This window comes from Anthonomus grandis, chromosome 17, assembly GCF_022605725.1.
Source record: "Anthonomus grandis grandis chromosome 17, icAntGran1.3, whole genome shotgun sequence".
In the NCBI taxonomy this organism is placed as follows: domain Eukaryota; kingdom Metazoa; phylum Arthropoda; class Insecta; order Coleoptera; family Curculionidae; genus Anthonomus; species Anthonomus grandis.
This window is the reverse complement of record NC_065562.1, coordinates 7522493-7550489: the sequence shown is the minus strand read 5'-3', so window position 1 is coordinate 7550489 and position 27997 is coordinate 7522493. Positions and strand designations below refer to the sequence as shown.

The 27997-nt window shown below is 33.0% G+C and overlaps 1 protein-coding gene across 7 annotated transcripts in view; it reads left to right on the top strand.

The window, feature by feature from the left end:
- The first annotated feature begins 446 nt into the window (after nucleotides 1–446).
- LOC126746273 (ankyrin repeat domain-containing protein 29) overlaps nucleotides 447–27997 on the top strand; it is a 54804-nt gene continuing 27253 nt past the window's right edge. For 5 of the 7 annotated variants that reach the window (XR_007663852.1, XR_007663849.1, XR_007663851.1 and 2 more), the window contains exon 1: nucleotides 3214–3520. Coding sequence is in view for 1 of the 7 variants with exons in the window: in XM_050454434.1 (XP_050310391.1) it covers nucleotides 3509–3520 (12 nt within the window). In the remaining 6 variants the exon portion in view is untranslated. Of the gene's footprint in view, nucleotides 606–3213; nucleotides 3521–17351; nucleotides 17480–27997 lie in introns of those variants that run through there. The other 2 variants (XM_050454437.1, XM_050454436.1) reach the window with 2 other exon arrangements.

Sequence of the window (27997 nt, the reverse complement as noted above, 5' to 3'; positions counted from 1 at the left end):
CCTTTTGCACGTTCGAAATAATTACTGCTCGTCATCGGAGTAGACACTTCGCACGTCCGTCCCTTAGTGTCATTGCATGACTCGATACTAGCTTAGTTTGTGAGATTGAAAGATGACCTACATTGTCTAACAGCAAATATCTTGTCCTCCAAAATAACAACTATTTACATAATAATATCTTAAAGAAAAGTATTGTTGATGTTATGCCTTGCGCAGATTTTTTTTCTTTTATAATTTAATTTTTAAATGTTTAATTAGTTTAATTGATGTTTTAGAATGAACCGAATGAAGAATTAAGTTAACGATATATTATTATCTGATGTCTATGGTATTGGCCTTGTGACCTTTCGGTTATACTCAAGTTACTTTTCTCTCATTGCAGGTGTAAATCAAAGAAAATGTCACTCACCTGGATTGACGGCCTAAGCGACAAAGTAATGATTTTTTTATTTATCTAATAATATTAATAATTTTAGGGGTCGATGCCTGGATCTGCTTATCTCAAAATCTAAAACTTTATAATCTTGGTCACTCTAAGCAGCCCTTGGTGACAGAAGACCAGTACCACCCTGCATTGTCATTTGAAATACCCATAAAAGAAGACAGTAATAAGCCTTCTATATCTAGACAGTTTCTATATGACTTTTCCAAAGGTCATTTTTCTTTACTTTATAATCTAGTCAAGGAGTATGATTGGTCTAGCATGCAGAAAAAGAATGTAAATGAAAGTCTGGAGTCGTTTTATAATATAATGTATGATTGTTTGGACAAAACTGTTCCTAAACAGTTTAAAAGAAGTGCAATTTCCGAACCTCGATTTCCTGTGTGGTACTCCTTGGTGCGCAAAATTAGAAATAAAAATAAATTACACAAATTATTTACAGAAAATCATCCTTATTCTCATGTAAAAGCTGAGTATTGTGATTTGAGAAAAAGTATTAAGACACAAATAAATCGAGAATATTATGAATACAAAAAAACTCTAGAAAATAACATAAATATCGATCCTATAGTTCCTTTTGGCAATTTTTGCGCACCAAAACAAAACAGAGAGGTCTGCCGGCAAGGATGAGTCTGGATGGCCAAATATGTAGTAGTCCTGATGACATCGCGAATGCCTTTGTACATACAATATTTTAAAACAGTCTTTGAATCACGAGGGAATGACAGTAAAAGGGTTTCATACTTGGGGGGGCAGATGTTTGCATTTTTGGAGATAACGGAAAAAGACGTACTGAATAGTATTAAAAAACTAAAGCCAAAAAAGTCTACAGGGGTTGATAATATCTCCGCATATATTTATAAAGGGTTGGCGGAGTTCTTGGTAAAACCTCTGGCATATATTTTTAATTTATCTATAAAAACCAGCGAGTTTCCTCATGCTTTGAAGTATTCTGTAATAACCCCTATATACAAGAGTGGTGACAGAGGAGATATCAGGAACTATCGGCCTATTAGCTTGCTTAATATCATTGCAAAAGTCTTTGAGATAATATTGTTGAATCAAATATCTGAATTTCTAAAACCTAAAATTTCCAAATTTCAACATGGTTTTATAACAGATAAGTCCACAGTAACAAATCTTAAAGTACTTTCAGAACATATAGCTGAAGCCATATTAAATGAGAACTAATTAGATGTTATTTATACAGACTGTGAGTAGGCATTCGATATGGTTAAACATGATCTGCTGCTGAATGAATTGGTTAAATTAGACATATCTGAGGATGCCTATTGTTTTTTGCGATCTTATTTGTCGGACAGGGTACAGCTGGTGAGAGTGGGAGGATGTGTGTCTGAGAGCTTTGTCCCCACCTCGGGAGTGCCCCAGGGTAGCAATCTAGGGCCTTTATTTTTTATAAGCTTCATTAACTCATTACCCGACTGCCTCTCCTGCTCGGCTGGCTTATTGTTCGCGGGTGATCACGTGAAGACTGCGACAGCCTCCAGTTGGATATTGAGAGTATTAGTAACTGGTTCAAAACCTGTGGAATGTATTGAATGTTAATAAATGTTCTGTAGTATCATATACAAGAAAAATCAATCCAGTAGAGTATAACTATCATATTAGCGGCATTAAATTAAACCGTTCCAATGAAACCAGAGACTTGGGTGTTGTTTTTAATTCGAATTTCAAGTTTAATAATCATTTCATGTACATTATACAAAAGGCTCTTAAATCTTTGGGTTTTATAATTAGAAACAGCAAGAATTTTGAAATACCAACTATAATAAGATTATATAATGCCTTGGTGAGACTGGAATATGCGTCACATATCTGGATGCCTATGACAATAACACATATTGATCAAATTGAAAAAGTTCAAAACAGATTTGCCAGGTATCTCTATGTTAGAAAGCATAATGAATATCCTTATATGATCTCATGTACGAGTATGCTTAAGACTTTTATGATGGAATCTCTTTTGGATAGGAAAAAATAACAAGCGGTGATATATTTGTTCTTTATTTTAAATAACATTAAATATTGTAACTGTGATCTTATAAACTTCATCAAAATAAATGTACCAAAAGTCAATTTAAGGATTCGGAATCCACACAATTTATTTTGTGTTATTTCTGATAGTGTGTCTCCAATGAATAATGTGATGGCAATTACGAACCAGTTCCTTAATCAAGTTCATGTGGATTTATTTAATATATCTTCTGCTGATCTAAGGCTGACCCTTAAAAATAGATATAGGTATAATATAGATTTATAGATACAGTGGTATCCTCCTATATATTTTTTTATTTTAATTTTTTTATTTATTTTAATTTTGTTTTTCGTTGTATTTTGTAGTATTTTAAGGTTTTAATTTAATTTTTGTTGCTGCTTTTACATGTATTTACTGTCTGCTCAGTGTTTGTAAAGAGAATCATAAATAAATAAATAAATTTGTTTATTGTTAACAAGTGTGTTACATTAATTTAACTACCAAAATTTAAAATAAATATGTTCTTTTGCACACTTTAAACATCCTGACATATTTAGATTTTTAGTAATTTTCAATTTTCATTTTTAACGCCCTACATCAGTAATATTTAGGAACATCCTGTAAAATTTGAAATATTAAGTTTTAATAGCTTATGCGATAAAGATTATAATAACTTTCTACCTGCAAAATTTCCCCGATTCAAAATGAAAATCTAATTTGCGCATGTTACTCGGAAGCGCGCGTGTTGGATATGAGAGCTCGATATCGAGCTACTTTTACGAAATGCCGCAACCGTGATGCAAAGCAAAACGCGGATCGCGGTCGCGGCGTTCGGTAAAGGTTACATTGTTAAGGAAATACAGTTTTAAGATCGCTTTTCTCACGCTTTATTTGTTTATTTCATCGCCTGATTAACAATACTATGGTACAGTAAACAGAAATGCTAAGTTACTATAAGATGTGCGATAAAAGTTGGCTTTTTAGCCAAAAAAAATGTGATCTCTGAAAAACATCGAATGTTGTTTTTTAGTTTATTGGCTTGAATAACTGTTTTTCCTCAGAACTAAAAAATGTCTTTAAAGGTAAGTTTTTTTTAAACGTATAGTAAAAAACAGTATACACGCACTATATCATCAGCGCTCAAAAATGAAAAGTTTCTCATAGGCTTAGAACATTGAAAGACTAGAATTAGCATTACGTGCAACTATGGCCAGTTTGTTTGCTTGCAACATCTCTGATGCAGTGATGTCAAATGCTTATGTCGAAATGGCAAAAAAACACACTTTGTAATATCATAAAAATTTATCACTTATTTTGACATGCGCAAAATAATACTGTTCCTCTTTAATAAAATATGAAGCATTTTCTTTATAAAATATGATAAGATACTCTACAGTGCTTTCATTTCAAAACGATCCACCCTTAATAACTTTCTTAAAAAAGAAAAAAAAACACGTCAAATTAGATATACAGGGGGACGTTTAATTATGCATTTACTGAAGTTTTGTCAATCACTCCGTGTGATACATCATAGTAAGGAGCGTAAAATACTCTATTCAACGGTACCAAAAAAAATTAAATATGGATGGGTGTTCCTAGTTATTGTTCAATCTCAAAGCTTCATTTTTTTTTCAAATGGAACGCCCTGTATATTTTTTATGCTAAATTTTTTATTAATAAAGAATAAATAAATGAACATTTTTTATTATGTAAACATATTAGCTATCTTTAGTCGTTGTTAAAATATTCACGATAATAATAAAACAAGCATATTAAATTAATAATTAAATATTAAGAATTTTATTATTATTACATCAAGTGTTCGATATGTCCTTCGTTTTGTTCAAAATAAAGAAAGAAAGAAAGAAAATGTGCTATATTACGTAAGAATAATCTTGTGTACAAGCATCCTACAAGCTAAAAAAAAACAAAACAAAAATACAATTTCAAAAATTGACAAAACAATGAACAAAATTAAACACAAGAAGACAAAACTTTTTGAACATACTTGAATTAAAGATACCAAATAAAACAATCAATTACTAAATAAAGGTAAACTTGTTGAAAAAACTAGAGAAGAAAAAAGGAAAAAAAAACTTTCCAACATGTCCAAGGTGAAAACCTATCATTAAAAAAGTCATCCAGGCCAATAAAAGCGTTTTTAATTCTCTTTTAAATTTCTTAACATCCGATATGTCTAACATATAGAGGAACATGATTGTAAATTTTTTTACTTATGTAAATTAATGAGTTTTTGGTAAGGGAGTTTGGTTGGGTTACACGACGAGTCAAATGGCCAGTGTCAGAGAGTAGTTTGGGAATTTTGTGAATAAGAGCAGCTGTTTCTAAGATAAATAGTGAAAAAAGAGTTAGGATTTTTTCAGAAATGAAGAGGTGTTTGCAAGAATCTCTTAACTTAGCAGAACACAGGTATCTAACTGCTTTTTTTGAATAACAAAGACAATGTTAAGTAGCCCGTATTGGTTAAACCCCAAAAGGGCAAGCCATACCGAATATGAGATTCAATAAGTAAAAAGTACACTGAACGTGCAACTACCCCTCCCAGCTCTTGCTTTGCCATTCTTACTGCAAAACATCCAGAAGATAATTTCCCAGCTAAATGTAAAATATGATCTTCAAACCGAAGGCGACCATCAATGGTAATTCCTAGGAACTTGCAGCACTCTTTATTCTGTAAGAGGGAATTTTCGTCAAACATCAGACCCTGAACATCGCACTTAAACCCCATAATAGACGTCTTTCTTACATTAAACACGAGCCTGTTGGAAGCAGGGTGGTGCCTGATAGAATCTGAAGGTCTTCAAGGATACAAGTCTTAATATAATCAGAATTTTTATGGCTCCATAGTATGGTGGTATCATCAACAAGCTGAACCACCTTGCCCTGCAGTTTCAATGAACTCAAGTCATCCACATACAGTAAAAATAACAGTGGTCCCAACACTGAACCCTGGGGAACGCCACATTTTAGGGATCTAGAAGCAGACAAACGCCCATACACTGTAACCTTCTGAGTACGATTTGATAGATAGAACTCAAGCCATCGCAACGCTACGCCCCTAAAACCATATTTATCAAGCTTAGATAACAGTATTCCATGATCCACACAGTCAAATTCTTTGGATAGATCAGAAAACACTGCCGCCGATGACTCTCCAGAATTCAAGGACACATAGACACTCTCCAAAAAGCTAAAAACAGCACCATGAGTCCCTTTACCGGCTTGAAATCCAAACTGATTTGCAGACAAAATGCCATTATGATGTAAAAAGGACAAAATTCTGCTTTTTGCAAGTTTTTCAACTATCTTAGAGAGGGTAGACAAAATAGAAATGGGACGGAAATTACAAGGCTGATCCAAATCTCTACCCTTATGAAGAGGGATACCCACTGCCTCTTTTAAACATGACGGAAAAATGCCGATATGTAAAGAATTGTTTATGGCAGAAACTAAAGCATTTAAGGCTGAATCAGGCAAAAAGAGTAACAACCTCGAAGATATCCCATCAGCTCCAGATGATTTATGGTTTTCTAGGCGTTTGACTTCATTTTTTACTTCGGTAAGATCGATAGGATGAAAGAAAAATGAATGCTCAACCGACACTTGTTGAAAATAGTGTAAGGGATCAATGTTACTACGAATGCCCTTGAGCAAGATATTAGGTATATCACAATAAGAGTCGTTTAAAATGTCAGGTCTTAACTCCGGTTCAGATACTTTTCTATGGCAATGTCTAAAATCATTAATAATCGACCAACACTCTCTTTGCCTATTTGATGACATATTTAAGCGATCCCTATAATAATTAAATTTTTGCTGCTTTAATTGTCTTTCTATACAGACTACGGTATTTCTGATGATATACAAGGATATTTTCATTTGTGGTATATTTGCATAATTTAGTCAAAAAACGGAGGTTTTTAGCTGAAATTCTAAGGCCTCTTGTAACCCATGGTTTTCGTTTCTTAGTTTTAAGCCTCATTTTAGGAAAGCACTGATTGATCTTATCACACAGAACTTGAAAAAATAAAGTAAGTGGGTCAGAAGCCGTTTCAAGTGCATTCCAATTTACCGAAGCTGTAGCAGCAGAAAAAGCATTGAAATTTCTCCTGCTGAAAATTCTTCCCATATAATGAGATGAAGATAATACAGTATTATATGGCATTTTAGCAAGAATAGCTTCATGGTCGGAAATACCAGATGGGAGTACTGTGCATAAAACGTCATCAAAATTTGTACAGAAATAGTCACTTGTAGTTGCAGATGAAGAAGTTATTCGTGTGGGAGAAAGAACGTGCATTTTCAAGTCGTAAGAATTTAAAATACCTAAAAGAGAAGTACGTGGCAAGGTTTCATCAGTGTAGTTGATATTAAAGTCACCAGCCAATATAACCTTAGAGTGTAGGGACAACTGGGATAAAAGAGAATCAAGTTTGTCCAGAAACATAGCAATATAGGTGGCCTATAAATACAAAGAATATATAAATTAAAACGCTTACAAAAAGAAAGAGAGAATTCAAAAACACTCGTTTCAATTGTTTGCCTAGCCAAGATCATGGTTCCTCCATGTATAGATTGTTGACGACAAAAATTTGATATAGGAACATAATCAGATATTAAAAAACATTCACTAGGCCTCGACCAGTGCTCAGTCAGAAGTACAATATCAGGAAAATTACGTGTCCAAATTAATACGTGTAATAATGTAAAAATTAATACGTTCCTGAAAACTTCTTTCTAGTTTATCTAGCATTTGCAGAGATACTTGAGCAAATGCATCTCGTATTCTCTGCGCCATATCCACTGCCGTTGTAGGTGGATTTCTATAGATAACACAAAACTGCTTTATTATGCAGAAACTTTCACTAATACAAAAGGAAACGATAGATCATATTACCGGTGGATGCAACATCTTAGCAGGCACAGAATACATCCAAAGACACAATATGGCAGGAAAAATGATTCATTCAGGCACTCGCAAAGACATATAAACTTATCAAAGAGGAAATACCATACTACAAATATTCCTCAACCACTATTATAGATACCAACGAATACAAACTATACTGGGACATAGAAATTCGCACAGATAAAACAATAGCATGCAATCGACCATAGATTGTTTTCCAATAAGAAAAAGTACAAATCATCTATCTCATCGATATATCAATACCTAACGACCCCAAGTTCGAAGAAATACAATGAGAAAATAGCAGAGTATATGAAATTAGCCACAGAAGTTCGAAGACATGGAAACAGAAAAAAATAATTACTATACTACTAATTATTTCAACGACCGTCACCCCGGTCTACTTCATTTTCGGGGTGAAACTGAAGTAGGTAAAAAGCAAAATTAAAAGCTATCAGGAACAAGCTTGCTTTTAAAGATCCAATAAAAAACAACTGGGAGAATAAGGAATTGCAGGGACAATTCGTGAAGAAGATTGAAAAGCTAACAATAAGTGAGGAGCTGACATTTAGATGGAGTTACTCCATTAATTGGAGCATATTGATCACATTGTGGCCGGGTGTTCGGTGCTGGCAAAATTAGAGTACTTGAACCGTCACAGTATCATCTGTACATATTTGCACCTGGCATATGCAAACGTTATTAAGTTGACACTCTTCTTTTTATTAAAGAAGCAATATGGTTCCATAAACGGTTTAAGCTAACAACATTGACTACAATGTTTTTAAAATTAAAAACCTCGATAATAGGTTCAAAACTATAGATATATTTACTGACCTGGCTAAAGCCTTCTTAAGTGATAGTTTTATCCGAATGTCACTAATGGCTATTTTTTGAGCCGACGTATATACTTTCATTTGTCTAAGACTGTTACAAAACGATTTATAATTCTTTTGCTATACCAAAAAACATAAATGACCCTTTTTTCTCTACGAGTGGACGCGAGTGCAAGGTTACAAGGGTATATAATTACTACTAGGTTTGTTTAGTTTATATTTTATGTGCCTTATTCTGTTCCCTTATTATAACCATTAGCGCTAGTGTTAACTGAGGAGCTGGGGGTTTGTATACGCGCACAGTTTTTAGATATTCATGCGTATCAAATTGTAGAGATGGATGTTGTATCAAAAAATTTACTTTACCTCCTATAACATATGAAAAGTATTTCTTCTTAAATTAAAATGGTATATAATGGTGTATGTTATACATTATTTCTAAAAGATATTTTCTGATGAAGGTAAGGCGGACTACGATATTTTAAAATTTTATAAAAAATTTCAAAGAATGAGCAATTCTTCGATTTTTCATATTGAGCCATCCAAGTTCGTGAAGTTTATAGAAAACGCGGTTTCGCCTGCGAAGGCCAAATATTAGTTGAATACATGAATTTTGGCATGTGGGGCTGACGAAATACCTGCACTATTTTTAAAAAAGTATCATAAGCACATTATTAAACCAATTCTACAACTTGTAAATTTAGTAATTGAGACTGGTGTTTTTCGCTCAATTTTCAAACATACTATTGTAACCCCGTTGCATAAATCAAGAGATAAAAAAATTATTAGTAATTATAGACCCATAGCTTTAACCAGTAATCTTTCAACAATCATAGAAAAATGCATGAAACTTAGACTTAACGAGTTTTAGAAAAAAATTATTTTTTGTCACAATTCCAATTTAGATTTAAACAAAATAAAAGTACAGAAGATGCGGTCAATTGTATTACAGAACAGATAGGAAAGTGTTTTGACTGTAACGAGAGGTGCATGGCGATATTTCTAGACCTCAGCAAAGCATTCGACACTCTGACACATAATATTCTGCTGAAAAGACTGGAAAATATTGGAATTAACTTTGATTATTGAAAGTTACATTAACCAAAGAATACAAAGCACCAAAATAAATCGATGTGTCAGTTTGCCTAGGTTGGTAGAATATAGTGTGCCACAGGGAACTGTCCTTGATATTGTTCTCTATATATGTGAGTTGTTGCAGTTGTTACCTAATGTCGACATGGTGTGTTTTATAGATGATACCGCAATAATGATTAAGGAAAAGTCTTGAAAGGATGTAAAGACTGTTGCGGAGTCTTCCATGAAAAAAATCTAAATTATAATTATAATTTAACACTAAACTCAAGAAAAGTCAAGGTTCTTATGCTTTTCTATAGATTCAAGAACATCTAGCACATTAAAAGAGATCACATTACACGAAAACGACTGTGGCATAACTGAATGTTCTTGCACCCTGCAAATAAAAAGGCAGACCAAAGTTAAATATTTGGGTGTTATTTTGGAAGAAAATTTAAAGGCACCACCCTCTTGAGTTTATTTCCTCTCCAGTTCAGAAACTTATTTATAAATTTCGTCAATTAAGACTTCAATTTATACAAAAAAAGACCCTTACGACCATTTATCATGTTCTGGCTAAATCAATTATAAACTACTGCATAACAGCTTGGGGCGGAACAAGTAAGACCATCCTGAAACCTCCCAAAAATATGATCTAAAGGTAATGTTTAACAAACCAAAGTTATATTTCTTGGATATTTTATGTAGAGAAGCTAAATTTTTTCAAGTAAATCAAATTTACTTGAAAGCAGTGGTTAGGCTTCTGTGTAAGAATCCGCACTACTTGCATTTCATCTCACAATCAGAACACTAGACAAGCTTTAAATAAGAATGTAACTATCCCAAAGACCACAAAAACTAAATGTTAAAAAACTTTAACATATACCTCAGCAAAAATCTATAATCAACTTCCCGTAGAACTCAGAAATACACCCTATAACAAAATTAAATGTAGAATTCACGACTGGATATTAGATGATAACGGCACTTGGTTAGTATGATACACATACTACTGCTTCTTCTTCTTCCTGTTTTTTCTCCTTAATTTAATTTAATTCTATTTTATTGTTAATTTTTGAATCACTTTTGTTTATATATTATTTTCTTAAAAATTGTTTTTATTTTAATTAATTAATTTGGATACACAGGACATGCACACACAGTATTTTTAAAATACCATTGTGCACTGGGTATTTTTAGCAGTTAAGTAGTTATTTTATAATGTTATAATGTATGAATGTATTATCTGCTGAATATATTATTATATTATTGGAGGCTAGGCTGCAAAGGCCTACCCGTAAAAATCGCCTGAGGAGATTAGGATAATCCGAAAAACATCAGAGTTGGCATTCTGTTTACCGATGAATCAAGATTTGGTTTACGTTCTCATTCAAGAAAGCTAAAGGTGTGGCGAATACCTGTCAACGCCTCTTATTTACCAAGCTTTGATGGTTTAGGCTGGAGTTTGGATAGGTTTTCGGATTAATCTGATTCCCCTTTAAGGTTCCGTAACAACGAATGAAAATTGAAATCAATTTCTGGAATCCATTGTTCATCCATGGGCTAGTGAATTTGGTGAAAATTTTGCACTTATGTTGCAAGAACTGCTAGAAACTTTTTGAAGCAGGATAATATTCAGTGCCTGTGCAATCCTTTTATTTAAATCCTATCGAGCACGTATGCGATATTCTGAAAAGTGTTCTAGACAAGGGAAGAGTTGCTGAAATGTATGCAAAACTATATGAAATGTGAAGAGCGATGGCTAAAAATTGAGCAAAGCGAGGAAAACATTGATAATTTAATTAAAAGCTAGCCAAACAGATGTCAAACTGTTATTAACAACAGAAGTGGTAATACACTATTACCTCAAAAACTTTTCCTTTTTTGATAAATGAATGTTTAACAGTGTTTCCAAAATAAATTCAGATTTCTTTAATTTCAATATTTTCCAAATAAATGTCCAAATATTCATTTCATCATCTTTTAATGCCTTAATAACTAGACCATTTTGACGTGTGTAGTTCAGTTTTACTGTATTTAAAATATGTAGCCACTTTTACTGCCCGATTTTAGTACACACATGATCATACAGGGTGTTCACTTGAAAACTTCCCACCACGGATTTATCGAAAACCACTGTTTAAAAAAAACGCCGAAATACGTCAAAGGTTTGTCAAGGGGGACAGCTTTCTAACCTAAAATTAATTCACCCCCTTTCACCCATTGCCCCCCAGGGTCATCCCCTTAAAAATTTTAAATGGCAAGGGGTATCAAGTAATAGCTTGTTTAAAAGTCTTTTATTTTGACGATTGATTTTTTTAAATCGGTTGATTCGTTTTCGAGAAAATTAGAAAAATCTTTGTTTATCTTAATTTGTTCAGATAGAAAACATAAAAATATCAGTTTTTATTTGTCATCTCTCGATGATGCATTGACGAAGTTCATCCAAGCTTTCAGGTTGGGGAGTAAACACAATAGATTTCAAATGACCCTATAGAAAAAAGTCTAACGGCGTTATATCAGGAGATCTAGCAGGCCATTCTATAGGCCCCCTTCGCCCTATCCATTTATCTGGAAACTCGTCGTCTAGTTATTGCCGAACGGGAAGAACATAGTGAGGAGGAGCGCCGTTTTGCTAGAAATATATTTCAGCCTCATCAAGTATAGGGTTTCCATCATCATCGATTTGGTTTTCAATGGATTCAGTGATAAGCGGATTGATGGTATTTTCCAACATATCCAAATAAATGTCTCCATTTAAATTTTCGTTAATAAATAATGGCCCAATCACTTTATTTCCTAAAATGCCTGCCCATACATTAATTTTTTGAGGGTACTGGTTATGCCCTTCTACAAATGCATGAGGATTTTCATTGCTCCAATATCTACAGTTATGCTTATTAACAAATCCATTTAGATAAAATGTGCATTAATCGCTGAACCAGATATTCTTTACATGAATAGTATTATCATTAATCGCTTCAGTCATTTTTTCACAAAACTCAACTCGCCTATCGAAATCGTCTTCGGTTAACTCTTGCAATATTTTCATTTTGAATTGATGAAATTTATGAAGTTTGGTAACTGTGTGAACAGAGCCTAATGAAATACCAGTAGCAGCAACAATTTTGCGTAATGAAGTATTAGGATTTATTCCAAAATGACCCAAAACTTCAACTTGAGCGGCTTCATCCAAAATTCGCCGATGATCACGTTTTTTTCCATCCATTATTTTCCTTAGCAACTATAAATAATTACTAAGCAGGTATAACAATAAATACAGTTCGCCTAGGATATCTGTGTTGATGAAACGAATGCGGAAAAAAAATTCAGGTTGTTATTTAGTTTTTTCCACGTCTAATCTTCGGAACTGCTGTTTATGTTGGTAGTTTCCGTTTTAAATTATAAACGAGTTGTAAATTTAGCAAACCCTAATAAATATTAAATAAAACCCTATAAATATATAAATTTATACATAAATTTAGCAAACCCTATAAAAGACTTCGAGAGACCTTTTAAACAAGCTATTACTCGATACACCTTGCCATTGAAAATTTTTAGGGGATGACCCTGGGGGGCTGAGGGTGAAAGGGGGTGAAGTAATTTTAGGTTAGAAAGTTGTCCTCCTTGACAAACCTTTTGATGTATTTCGGCGTTTTTTTTTAACAGTGGCTTTCGATAAATCCGTGGTGGGAAGTTTTCAAATGAACACCCTGTATATTCGTAGGCTGAAGATGAAACGACATCTTTTTGTGAACGATTTGTAAACAAGGTTTTTTGCAACTAAATCTAAACATAGATATAAAACTATATTGCAGTAGTTAAATATTGATAATACCAAGGACTCACAAAGTTTTTTCTTATTTTATAGTTAAAAATTAACGTATTGGCACAAATAATTTTCATTTTAATATAAGTATTTGTAATTAATTTTTAACATGTTCTTTAAATTTGAAATTGATTGACTCCTAAATTTATTGGACTCTCTGAAAAGGTCAATCTGATTCAAAGCCTTCCAAAATCAACTTCAATCTGCCCTACAGTTTCCTGTTCTCATCACCTGAGTAAAACAACAGTACCTTAGTTTTTTTAGGATTGATCTTTAGATTATGCTCTTTAGAATAGCAACATAGACACCCCCCGAAATATCGGTCTCACGAAAAATTTTTCACTTCAAATTTTGATTTGAAATTCACAAGGCATTTTCTGCAAAATCATCTTTAAAAACTGCATGAGTACAAATCTGGGGATCACGCATTGGTGTCTTCTCCTCACTTATAATAATCAGTATGAATCTTCGGCAGTGGTTATAATATACAGCGAATACAATTTACGATTTATCTATAATACCATTATTCGAATAGCGCGCCAATGTCACAGCAGTCACTGCCGATGAAATGACTGATATAAGTGGAATAGAACAATTTTCTATTGGAGTCCGGTATGTACGAAAAGTAGCAGGGAAACACGTCATACGAAAAGATTTTTTGTGTTTTGTACCTGTAGAGGATGTGACAGGCGCAGGACTGGCTAATACACTGTTAACATCGTTAAAAAAAACTTGGCATTGAGATTCACTACATGAAAGGGCAAGGTGAATTCGCATTTCAGTGTACTTCAATGACATACATAATTTTCAAAGGAGAAAATAATACAACACTGACGATGATCTTCGTTGTGGGTTATGATGGAGCACGAGCTATAAGTGGAAAGTTCAAAGGATGTGCAGTTATTGTTAAAAATTCAAGTTTAGATGCACCTAATTTTCATTGTGCAAACCACAATTTGAATCCGGCTATCTGTCACGCATGCGACATTGCACCGATTCGCAACTGCTGGGGACGGTCAAAAAAGTCGTCAGTTTCTTTCGAAATTGTAACAAGGCTGGAATTATTTTAAAGAAACCATTCTTGAATCGAAGACTGGCGCCAAGCAAACTCGTCTTCTGAAATTTTGCGAAACGCGTTGGATTTAACACCTCGCATCACTTAGCCTGTTCTACGATAGCAATAGCATAAGATTCATTAATTCCACTCTGGAAGAAATGGACGAGCTGAAAGTATAATCTGATGGTGTGCAGCCGCATGAGCTACTTGCTTCTATTTGAACGCCACAGTTTATAATTTCATTGGCAGTGCTCAAACCTATCTTTGGATTAACTAAAAGTTTGAGTCTCAATTTACAAAAAGAAGATTAGGATCTAAGTAAATGCATTGAATACGCGAACGATGTCCATGATGAAATAAAGGACATGCGTACAAAGGCAGACGAAACATTCCGAGAAATTTTTGAATCAGCGACACAGATTGCTGAATCGATTGAGACCGTGCTGACGGTTCCTCGACGAGCAGGACGTCAGAAAAATCCGGACAACTGTGCTTAAAATGCTAAAGAGTTCTATAGGCAATCACTCCACATTCCATTTTTGAACAATTACTCTGAAGAGCTTGAAACAAGATTTTTAAAACAACGACATCTGCTTTTCAAGATACAAAATATTATCCCAGCAAAATGTACAGAGATTGATGAGGTTGAATTCGACAAGACCATTTCGTAGTAAATTCCATAAATCCAAGACAATTTACTGAGACAACTGAAGAAATAAAATTGGATTTGAAAACGTGGAAAAGGTACATATACAAAAAGTACATGGTGTATAATTTGTGAATTATACAAAAATATATGTATTGTTTCAGATTTTGCGTGAAACTTCCTGTCAGGGAACGACCGAAAATATTACTCCACGCTCTCGACCTATGTGATGAGCAGTTTTACAAACATATCTATAGGCTCCTTCAAATCAGTGCCACATTGCCCGTCACAGTAGCTTCAAGTGAACGGTCATTTTCAACTTTACGTAGATTGAAGCCGTATTTGCGTAACAAGACTAAAGAGGAACTACTCAATGGGTTAGCCTTACTTAAGACGTCATCCTTTATGTCACGATACCCATAAATCATTTATCGAAAAAACTGATTGGAATAAAATTATGAAAAAGATATCGAATTTTGTTGTACTTCGCAGTATCATACAAAACTATGATTTTATTGTAATTTCAAGTGTAGTCTGTAATAGTTTTTGATTTATGATATTTCTACAATTTTTTTTCAGACACATTCAATTGAACTATAGGTTAATGCAATATCAATGAAAAATCATAGAGATTGAACACAAAGAAATGAGTTACAGAAAATGCAACAGAACACAGAGAAAAATTGTCGTAGAAAATCACTATAGTTTGAGTGAATGGCATTTTGTTTCTTAATCTGTTGAAATGACTGCTATTACATCTATTCTTGATTAATATTTAGACAGTTAGCCTCAAACAATAGCAAGTGTTTCATGAAGTGTCAGAATACGCAACACAGTACTTTTCTCTTGGTTACTACGAAGTATGTGGACTGCTCATCTCTTACCTTATTATTTACAGTGCACTTACATTGTACTCAGCAAAATGGTCATTTGTGAGGGGATAATCTTTTTAATTAGATTAGAAGATTATTTGGGGATAAGATTTTTTCGATGGACCCCCCTGAAAATATTTTCTAGATCCGTCCCTGCACATAATAATTTACATCTTCATTAACATAAACTTCGGCTTCTTCTGGATCTGCCGAATTTATAATATTAATTTAATATATTATTATTTAATATATATTAATATATATTAATTTAATATATATTATATTAATTTAATAAACTTGAATATTAAATGTAAAAATTAAGAATAATAATGGGTCAATAATAAATCTTTGTGGAATTCCAGAAACAATGTTTTTTAATAAAGAATAATTACCAACATGCACATACTGCTGCCGACCAGATGAATAACTCCTGAAGAAAGCTACTCCAGTTTTATTGAAGCCGAGATACTTAAGTTTTGCACAAAGTCGTGATCGAGCATATCAAAGGCTTTAGAATAATCTAGAGAGGCCGAGATCATATCCATGTTCTTATTAAGGGCTCTAATAATATTATGCACCAAATTTAACAGTGCTGTGAAAAATATGACCAGCTCTAAAATCCGATTGATGATTGGGTAACAAATTATTTGCTCCCAAATAACCACTAAGCTTTCAAGGGTTTTTGATAACATATAGGCAATAAACTTACAGAACAAAGCTAAGAATACTTGGATTTTTGATTTTAGCAACAAGTTTCAAGCAAGAATGAATTACATGCGATAATGGTTTAAGATAGCAGAAAGGCAATATTACAAACAAATCTCCTGGCGATTCGCTTGTTTGGCGATTGCTATATATCTTAGATATGATCTTAGATTATCCCGTTCCCTTATTAAAGCCATTAGCACTGGCGTTAACATAGGTGCTGGTTGTTTACGCGCATACCTTTAAAGGTATATGCCCATCGAATAAAAGAAACAAATGTTGAATCAGAACATTATTTCTCATATCACGTAAATAATACACTTCATCGCACTTGAAATAGAACTGAGTTAAATGTGTTCTCATTTATTCCCTTGAATTCGCGAAAAGGTGAAACCATGTTTTGGGTATTTTTTAAAGAAGATAATTTTATATAGCAATATGCAAAAATATCATTACTAACTTCTCTTGTGCAAATAGTGCGTTATTATTCCACAGCCTCATAATCGCTAAAAAATAGAGGATCAACAAGACTATAAGAAAATTTCTTTGAGAATTATGGATAACTTTTTCATGTTATTCGAAATAGCAATTAAAAACATTTTTATTATGTATATGAACAAAAAATAGATACATGTAATTATAATCTATTGTAGAGTAGGAATTAAAAAAAACTACCTGCTTACGTCGAAGCACCAGGCTATTTAAGTATATGTAATTTGTTTTCATAACAAGTATATTACTTTTTTATTTTTTTAAGTAGACTAAAATAACTGTTGCTTTAATTTCGCAGGTTTTTTAGGTCACCTGGGTCTTAAAGGCTGTCATTTTGCATTTTTTGTAAAAAGTTTGTATAAACCGTGTCCTCGTTGTTTTCGTATGTTCGTTCATGCGTAATATCTATTTTAAGATACCGTGATCGGTGTAAAACACAGAGTGAATGGAAATTTTGATATTATAATTTAGTTTAAAATGAAATAGACATTGGTTAAATTTGCTGCAGCTAAGTGATATTAATAAAAAGCAAGAAAAAAATTGCATGAATACAGGTATTTGGTATTAGGAATCTTTTAAAATGCAAAACACGTTGCAAAGGTAATTAAGACAAAATGACTTTTGTTTTTTTAATTTGATGTATAGAAGACGCAATTAACTTTATATTAATTTTTAGAAATCTACTATCATGTATAATATAACTATCTTTAATATTAAAGATATAATTAGACAATAACATGACGTTGAGCTATTAGCATAAATTTAATTCTGTATAGTATACAAGATGCCTCATAAGTTATGGTCCAAATTGAAGGAGATGATGATGATCAAATATAACATGAGCTCCAATACATTGCTTTTAAGTGATGTTCATTTCTCTGATGTTTATAAAAAAACCTTGTTGTTGATATACAATAAGTATCAGCCAAATGGAATAAATTCAATGAAGTGTACACGGTCACCTAATTAAAAAAAAGATAAGACTTGTCGATTGGTACTTTTGTTCGAGTATTTTTTGACAAAAACTTTTCCTATATGAGCTCGTGATATAACAGTGGCCAATACTAACTATTTTTGTACATATCACTCTGTATGTTAATTATTGTCTGAAATTTAAACTGTTGCGAAAATATTAAGTGTTTTGAGGTATATTGTAAAAATTAATTTTAATTCATAAGACCCTTGACATAACCCAATACGAAGACATCTAAATTTAGATCAAGGAATCGTCCTAGCCATTCCCTCCATTCTCCTAAAAGGGGGGTATAGAGATCGCGTTATCGTGAGCTACGTATTACCCAAAATAATGGCTTGCGGCTTGCAGGCGGCGGAATTTTTCGTTTTTATTTTTTGAACCGGGAGTCAGCAGACCTCACTTTGCTGTATTACTGCACGTTGCATTAATAATTTTTGAGCTTATTTTCGTGTTTTTTTCACTATGGCTATTTATACCCCTTCTGAAAGAGTTCAACTAATTAAATGGTTATATGGAGGCAATTCGGCAGTACAATGTAGAGATTTGTTTTCAGTGACATTTGAGAATAGACCGATTCCTTGTGCAAAAACGGTTTTAAATGTGGTTACAAATTTTGAGACATCTTTTTGTCATATCAATCTGTAACGATACCGTTCGATATACTTAATTTAATTTAAAACTTATTGAACTTAAATTAAATTAAGTATATCGAACGGTATCGTTACAGATTTAAGTTCATATTTCTTTTAAATACGTGAATAAGTCTATTTTCTTCTTCTTTTCAATTGTTGAGCGTGTGAGATAAAAATTTCTAAATTGTTTTTTACTATAAGTGACGTAATACCCAATATAATAAGTAACTCATCTTTTTGTCTTCAAGATTGTAAAAAATGTCACACAAAACGTCAAGAACCACCTGTTGAAGTGGTCCAGGATATAGAACGGCGGGAAGAAATGGTTTGCTGTACCCTAGAACTTGATTCGACACGGTCCACTAGAAGTGTTGAAGAGGAACTGGGAATGAGCAATAAAACTGTTGCTCGTATCTGGAAAAAATATGGGTACAAATGTTTCAAGTATTCAAAAACTCAGGAAATATTTCCTGAAGACCAGTGGCGAAGAATGGAATTTTGTGAAACCATGATGGAAAAGGCAAATGAAAACGAATATTTTTTAAAAAATATTTTGTTTTCTGATGAATCTTCTTTTTCATTACCTGGCAAACACAATCCTTCCATTGTTCGTTATTGGTCTCAGGAAAACGAGCACAGAAGTTTTCAGTTTGGTACCCAGTATCCTCAGAAATTGAATGTTTGGGCAGGTATTTTGGGCGACAATTTTATAGGGCCATTTTTTATTAATGGCACTTTAAGCGCCCAAAAGTACCTTAAGTTGCTGCAAAACCAAGTTCTTCCTGCCATTCAAACCCTACCTGATGTAGACCTGGGATTGGTTTATTTTCAGCAAGATGGCTGTCCTGCTCATAACGCTCATAACTAGGGTAAAAGAATTTTTAACAAATACTTTTCCTAACCGCCTTATTAGTGGGACTGGCGATATTAAATGGCCTCCTAGATCTCCATATTTGTCTCCAAATGACTTTTATCTGTGGGGTTACCTTAAGCAGACCATTTACAAGCATGAATTTAGTGAGCCAACAAATTTAGAGGAGTTGCGAAATAAAATTGTCGAAGGTGCCAATTCCATTTTACCTGAAGCTCTTTTGGAGGTGCGAAATAGCTTTTACGATAGGTTAAGTTTTTGTTTAGCGAAAGAAGGCGGTTTATTTGAGCATTTTATTTAAAAAATGATTTGTTGTTAAGTTTGTTTATTAGAGTTTTATTTTCGATTTCTTATTATATTTTTATCAGAGTTGATATTTAATTTTTTATTAGAATAACGCTTTAATTTTCATTATGCAAAACACTGTCTGTAAAACCCGCATTAGAATAAATATTTTAAAAATGCCTGGATTTTCGCGTAATATTTTGGGACATTTTGTCGCCAAACGACGCAACTCCCACAAAAGTCAGATGTTTACTAATCCCGTCCTCGGGCCGGCCGGGGCGGTGCTCTGTCGCAGGCACTCGTACACGCGCGACGTTGCAAAATTTTGCCTCTATGCGGTTTCCTATAAGTACGAAAACACGATCTGTATATAGTAAGCAAAACCGGCCCCAAAATGCACCCTTAAGGGATGGCGAAACGTTAAAATATGGCATGTTATCTAATAATAAATAAATAAAATAATATTAAATAATACTAATAATAAATAAATTTAACAATATATGCAAAATTTAATAAATACTAAAATTTTTGCGAGTTTAATAAATACTAAACCAAATATCATGCGCAACATTTTCTTAATGAACATATAAATAAAGGAATTTCCTTTATTGGAGCGATATGATTACAATTCTTGTAAGAATTTATACATAATATCCAGAGGAGAGAGTTTGGGCAGTATATATTCACTAAAAGTAACTTGTGAGCTTTATGTCAATCTGCTTGAAAAAGTATAAAATCAAAAAATCAACTAGATGCGCTTGGTAAGATAATTTTGTCACAAAAAATATCAAGATTTATTTTTAACAAAATGCATGCTTATTTTACTCATTTAAAAGGAAAGAAAATAGGAAGGAAAAAGTAAAAAGTACGATGTGGCATTTCTACGCTCTCAAAATGTAAAGAATCTAAAATTTTTTAAATATTTTCTAATGTATGCTAAACTTTCAAATCTACTATCCAATTATATTAGCTATAAAAGTAATTGTAAACCTGATAATACAATAATAACTCTTATTGTAGTTAATCATGGCTTTTTATCGGCAATTCACTATAATTATCTTGTTCTCACAAATAATTATTTATTATTGCGCCAATTTTAAAGAAAGTTACCTATGCACAACTTTGGAGCGAAATTTTTATCTATAAAGGAAATGGAAAGTGTGCACCTAATAAAAACTGTAGAATTTTTTTATGGACAGAAAAGTAACCAGTCGATAAATATACTAATAAGACTAAAGAGAAAATTAAGTAGTATAACCTTATGGTCTGACTAAATGTTAAATATAGTCCATTAGCGAATGAAACCTATAAATTTCCCTAAAAGTATTACAAGAATTTAAAAGAAACAAGGTTTATGGAATTTTCCTAAAAATATATTTTTAAAATTATTCAAAAAAATTAAAATATTTAAAACAAAAATTATAATTAAATAATTTGTAAAGAATATACTTTTTAAATACTACAAATAAAAATAATGTAGGTTGCATTATAAAATAAATGAAATTTGTTCAATAAAAGAAAAACTTTCAACTAAGAACTTACTGCTAATAGTAGACATATTATTAAAAATTATATTTTCATTTTAAAATTTATATATTCAAATTAAAATATTATAAATTATTGGTCGTTTCATATTGTCAAATTTATATATATTTATAATTACTCCATTTATATAGAAAGTAAAGCAGTGAACGAGAAGAAGGGTTTTTTTTAACTAATTTCACTTAAATAATTTTCTCCTTAATTTACAGAAAAAAAATTATAAATCTATTTTGCACATACTCGAACCTATACCGCTGTTTACGGATTCTTATGATGGAGGCTGCACGTCTTCAGTCCCAATATACCATTAACTCTATTAGCCATGCTCTGAAGTAAACATTTTACTTCATGGTTTTTGACATAACACTTTAACCTGAATTGGGAGGTACATGCACTAATTCGAGATATCCAAAATATTAGAGAGATCAAGCCTCGTGGAGGGCAGACCTAACTTACTTAATTCAACTAACAATAAACCGTCTCCGAAGAGCTTTCAGATGATCTGTGATGTGGATAGCAGTGCTGATTTTTGCATCATTTTATTGCAGTCGCTTAATGGTCTCAGTTAGACTACTCGGAATTACTTCTCTTATTGATATAGTGATTAGAACAGTCTACACTTCTCTCATTGCCCAATCTGGTGTTCTAAATCTCTATATTTAACGATCTTTTCATCATATTTGGCTCTTTAATTGTTGTTGTTCGGGATACCAATATCATAAGCGTTGTTTTCCTAGAAACTTGATCTATTAGAATTAAGCCAGGTCAATATTACTTACCCGCTGATTTGTAACGACAATCCGATCACAGTACGATTTGTGTTTGTCACATTCAAGCATCAACTTCAGGGCATACTTATAAGATGGTACCTTGTTTGTCATGACGTTTAGTTTTACTGCTAACTCTGGGTGGAATATTCTCACTACTAGATTGTTTTGATCTTTATATTCCATTTGCGCAAATCTCTGACCTTCCGTAATATGCTGTATGGACTCCGATGCTTAACAACGGACCCAAATCTGTCAGACTGTATTGCTTAGTCAACAAATTTCAAATTGCTTCTCATTGGAAGACTTTATCTTATAAAGCCATTAAAATCCTTTATTTAGGTTCAGGAAGAAGCTACCCCGAGATTAACTAATAGTTCGACGTCGAAATACTCCTTTAGAGTCTGATTGAAGTGCGTTCCATGTAGTGCTTTTTTAATACAACTTTCTGCCTGCCCATTTTATTTTATCTGCTTCTATTCTACAGAGTTCTAGCATTGTTTTACGACTCCAAGTCAATCAAGATCTCTTTCCTTCCACTTTTCCCTAATGATAACCAAGCGTATTAAAACAAAATGTTCATTTCTTAGAATTTGTGAAGAAGCTCATTATAGTTTACTTTGCAGTGTTAATATTCTATTGCAGTGTACAATCCGCAGTGATTTCGATTTGGAGAAACTTCTATGAGGGGTTTATTTTATATTTATTTTCTTATATTTTTAGTTTTCTCAGTCAGGTTATGCTCAATTTAGCTTATTTTTATTTATGACCACAATAATATCTAACAGCAGTTTAAGAATTGGTCATGTTAATGTTAGATCTGTATTACCAAGTCTAGATGTAATTAGGAAAATTCTTTCGATAGTTTGAAACTGGATATTTCAGCAATTTTAGAGAGTTGGCTGAATTCAAATATCTTGAACTCTGCAGTTGCCATTAATGGATTTCATTTTTACAGACTGGATAGGAAAACGAGAGGTGGAGGTGTTGGCTTGTACATTAGAATAACTTGATTGTTTCGAGAATTAATACTGGGGAAATTCAGGATTGCCTTGAACAACTTTGGGTCAAATTAAAAATTGGGGACGTTTCAATCGCAATCGGGGTATTTTACAGACCTCCCAAGGATAGCGTGTTATCTGCATTAAACATCTTAGAAGCCACCTTTAGCAATGTTGTTCCATGTTGTGATGAAGTTATTGCCTTAGATTTAAATTTAAATCTATTCGTTAGTCCTAATGTAACTTGCATTTTAACCGCCTATTGGAAAGTTTCGAATTCAGACAAATTGTCATTAACCCAACTCGTTATGAGCGTCAATCAGCATCTTGATGATGTGATATTACTGTCGGGAGATAAACTGTTAAAAGGTAATGTTGAGGATTTAAATTTTCATGGAACTACGGACCATCAAATAGTTTATTGCAGTTTACTCATTAAATTGAACCTAAGTTTATTCAATTTAGAGATTTTAAGCACTTTGATGCCCATAATTTTAACCATGATTTATTAAATACTAACTGGGCAGCCATTTTGAATTGTGCGGGTGTTGATGAAAAAGTTGAGCTATTATACTCTATTTCAGAAGTGTGTAGAGCAATAAAACCTCATTAGGTATGCAAAAGTGGTACCTGGTGATCCACCAATATTTTATGCCACTACCTTAGTTGGGTATTAGTTTCAATGTAAAATTCTTTCTTTTCGTTGATTGCAGGTAATGCCACCCGGTTTTGGGTCAATTTATGAGTTTTGCCCATTGTTACCCACTGATAAACATTGAAAACGGTTCGCCAAAGGCGTGCAACTGGGACTTGTTTTTTACCTTATAATTAATGTACTTAAATGCTATTTTATTTTAGAAAGTTACTTTTGTTTAAATGGAATAATATATTTTTTTCACAAATTTATTGAACATAATATGTAGAGTAAAACAGTTGAAAATGTCACTTTTGGATCTGGCACTTTTTGAACAGTGTATAACAATTTAAAATTATAATAGATTGTAGTCTTCTTCGTCATCTGACGAACTGTCATCACCTTTTGACATTATAATTAAAGGATCGACTGTCTGATCGATGAGGTTGTCAAGATCCCACATTTTGTCCTCTTGCTTAATTACATGCTGGACTGCTTTTCGCCAATTCTCTGGTGTCGCTTCCGTAATGGCTTGATCAAACAGTAGCTTAACATCTTTCATTTTAAAAGTCGTGTTTTGTCTTGCTACAAATCCTTTTACCTGCGCCCATATCAGTTCTATAGGATTTAGTTCGCAATGATATGGCGGTAAGCGCAGTACAGTTATATTATATTTTTCGGCTATATCTTCCACAGCGTATTTCATGAAACGAGTTTTGTGTAAGTTTGCTATTGCCAGCAGTTCTTTTTTTATCAAATTTGCTTCAAACGCAATACCTTTTGCAGTCAGCCAATCGATAATTTCTTGCTTTCTCCAACTTGAAGTTGGCGTCTTCTCTATTCGCCGTGAATGATAGCTTGCGTTATCCATAACCACCACCGAATTAGCCGGAAGAAATTTTATCATTTCACCAAAATAGTCCTCGAAAACGTCTGAGTTCATGTCTTTATGGTAATCTCCTGTGCGAGTCGACTCAAAGGTTAGCAGACCTTCTTTTAAAAATCCCTCTTCGCTTCCAATATGTGTGATTATAAGTCTTTTTCCTTTTCCCGAAGGTACTTTAATACCCGTAGACAGGCCTTCTATGAAAGCTTGGCGAGCACTGGTTATATTTTTGTCTTGCCACATTTTTTGGACTATATAACCTTCGTTAATCCACGTCTCATCAAGATAAAAAACTTTCTTTTGCTCCCTGCGGTACTGCTTGATACTTCTCAAGTATTGTCGTCTCCAACAAACAATTTCGTCGCTCTCCAGTAAAGGTGCTTTGCGGTTATGCTTTTCCCAGGCAAAATCCATATTTTTTAAAGTTTTCCATAAAAGTTTTCTACTTATCAACGGAATACTGTCATTTCGGCCAAGCTCCATTAAAATTTTGTCTAGGGTGGGTATTTCCTTTTTAAAATAAAAAGAGTGAACTTTTCTTCGAATTATACATTTAGCATTTTCATCAAGGACTTTTGTAGGTCGTCCTGGCTTTTGCTTGGCAGATTCCACTTGACCTGCTACTTTTCTTTCCCGCAACAATTTGAAAATGGTGGACTTTCCAATTCCACTCATTCGAGAACATTTTTCAACAATTTCTTGCACAGTAAAACTAGGGTAATCGTGTTTTATGCAATCATTTACATTTAAAATAATAACTTTTTCACTCAGCGATAGTGGAGAATTTTTAGTACATCTTTTCGTTGGACTGAATACCTCCATTTTTTAAATATTGGGATAATAATATTGTGATTACACTACAGCGTAGCAGTGACTACTAACGTTTAAAATATGATTTAAAAGTATTTATAGTCTGTATATATTACCTGACCCCATTTTTGCATGTTACAAAGCGTTAAAAGATAGGTACCTATACAAAAGGATTAAAAGTATTTATTTAGTATTTAATCTCTTTCAAAATAAAGGCATTTAATCCGTGAAAATTAAATTCATAAATATTATAAGTACCTGCGCCTATGAACTACCACGAAATGTAGCCAAACAGAACGGAATTCCCCAGTTTATTGCTCTATACACTTCTGAAATAGAGTATAACATCTAATATCATAGCGCTTTTTGATACATTCGCTCCACTTCGGACACCTCGTGTCACTAAACGCAAGGCCCCTTGGTTTACAGAAACAATAAAAATTATGAAAAAAGAACGTAACAGATTTTTTTTCTAAATATAAACGCACAAAGAATATTAGCCATTTAGGATTACAAAAGAATGCGAAATATTTTTACCCAGGCTATTCGTAACGAAAAGAAGGCTTATTTGGAATTTGTGTCATGTCGCAAAATCAAAAAGTTATTTGGAAAACACTAGATGAAATTAATGTTTATAATAAGAAAAAAGATAATCATATGGATAACCTTTGCAATTTAAGGATGCAGAACAAATTAATAAATATTTTATCGACAGTGTTCGTCAGGTTGCCCTGCCGATTAATGATCACAGTACTTTGAGGTATCACGAAAACAAATAAAAAATGGATAACTTATATGAGCTAAGGCAGGTTACTGGTGACAAGATTGGGATTGTTATTAGTAATATAAAGTCCAATGCATCTTGATTCTGATACTCTCACGAGATGTGTGATTAAGCTGTGTGAATCAGCCATAACTCCGTACTTGGTACATATATTTAATACTTGTATTTTAAACTTGGAATTTCCTTCCAATTGGAAGAAAGCAATTGTTAAACTCTGGCCAAGGTCATACAGCTTGATAGGTTTTTTGATTTAAGACCCATCAGCCTGTTATCCACAATGGGCAAAATTTTAGAAAAGTTGGTTTATCAGCAAGTGGTTGCGTTCTTGAATGAGCATATTCTCATTCCAATTAATCAGTCTGGCTTTTGAAAGTCCCATAGCACAACTACAGTATTAATTAAAATGCTGGATGATATTGTAGGTGCATCAGATATTGGTAAAACCACGGCTTTGGTTCTCTTGGATTACAGCAAGGCATTTGACACCATTGATCATCGAATGTTATAGGCAAAATTGTCTTACTTGTGTTCAGATGCTACTGTGCTGTTCTTTAGAAGCTACTTGAGCAATCGGTTTTAAGCTGTTAAAATTGATAACAATATATCATCATTTTTGCCGCTGGATAGAGGAGTCCCACAAGGCTCCATTCTTGGTCCTTTATTATTTATTCTATATACTACAGATATTGGACAAGCAATTAAAATATCTCGTGTACACCAATATGCTGACGACACTCAATTGTATACCAATTTTGACAAAGAAGAAGTATCTGCATCTATAGAAAAACTTAATAATGATTTAAATTCCATATATTTTTACTCAGCTAACAATGGACTAAAATGAAATCCAAGTAAATCGGCAATTATCTTGTTTGGACCTAACAAGGACTGGGTTAAGGATAATGGTATAATAACTTTAAATAATATACCATTTCCAAATGAAGATGAAGACAAAAATGTAGGTATTATTGTTAATGATAGCCTAAAGTTTGAGTTTCAGGTTGTGAAGGTGGTCCAAAAATCTTTCTGTGCATTGAAAAATTTGTACAAGAGTAGGGAAATTATTAACACAAACCTGAAAATAAAGTTAACGGAGTCGCTTGTTTTATCACACTGCAATTATGGTGACACAGTTTATTGACCTTTTCTTAATAGAAATTAAAAATACCGGCTTAAAAAATACAAAATGTTTGTGTACGGTTCATTTTTGGGGTTAGTGTAGAGAGTGAAGAGTGCATATCACTCCAAAATATTGGGACCTTGATTAGTTGAAAATATGCGATCATCAGATGCTTCACCTGAGTTGCTTAGCAAAACGGTTACTTGATAGTTCCTGTCCAGGCTAGCTCTTTGATAAGCTTAATAAAAGAAATACTCTTCATAACAGAGACACGCGCTTTAATGATTTATTTTATGGTCCTAGGCATAGAACAGAACTTTTTTAACGTTCGTTTTCCCATTTGTTACCTAAGTTAGCCAACACTGACATTTTTCGCAAACTGTATGACCTACCATTTTTGACATTTAAGAAAAAATATAAGCAACATTTACTTAGCCAAGTTTAAATTGTTAGTTGGTAAAAGCAATATACTAACGCCATAGAATGTCAAAATTTTGTAGTGATTTTATAAAATGTCATTACTACGCTTATGTTACCTTATATTACCTATTATTATTATTATTATATTTCTATTTTTCATCCTTTATTTTATTTCGGTTTTCGTAGGATCACATCTAGAATCTTGTTATTTCTGTAATTGTCACACCCCAAGTAGTTTGTTCAGAGCAAGTGTGTTCAGAGCCATTTCATATCTCTAGCGGTACTGGATGAAGCGATATACTGAGAATTGTAACCCCTCTCTGCTCTCTATTATAGCTATGTATATCTTAAGTTATTGACTAGCTTTGTATTAACTGCTATATCTTCGTT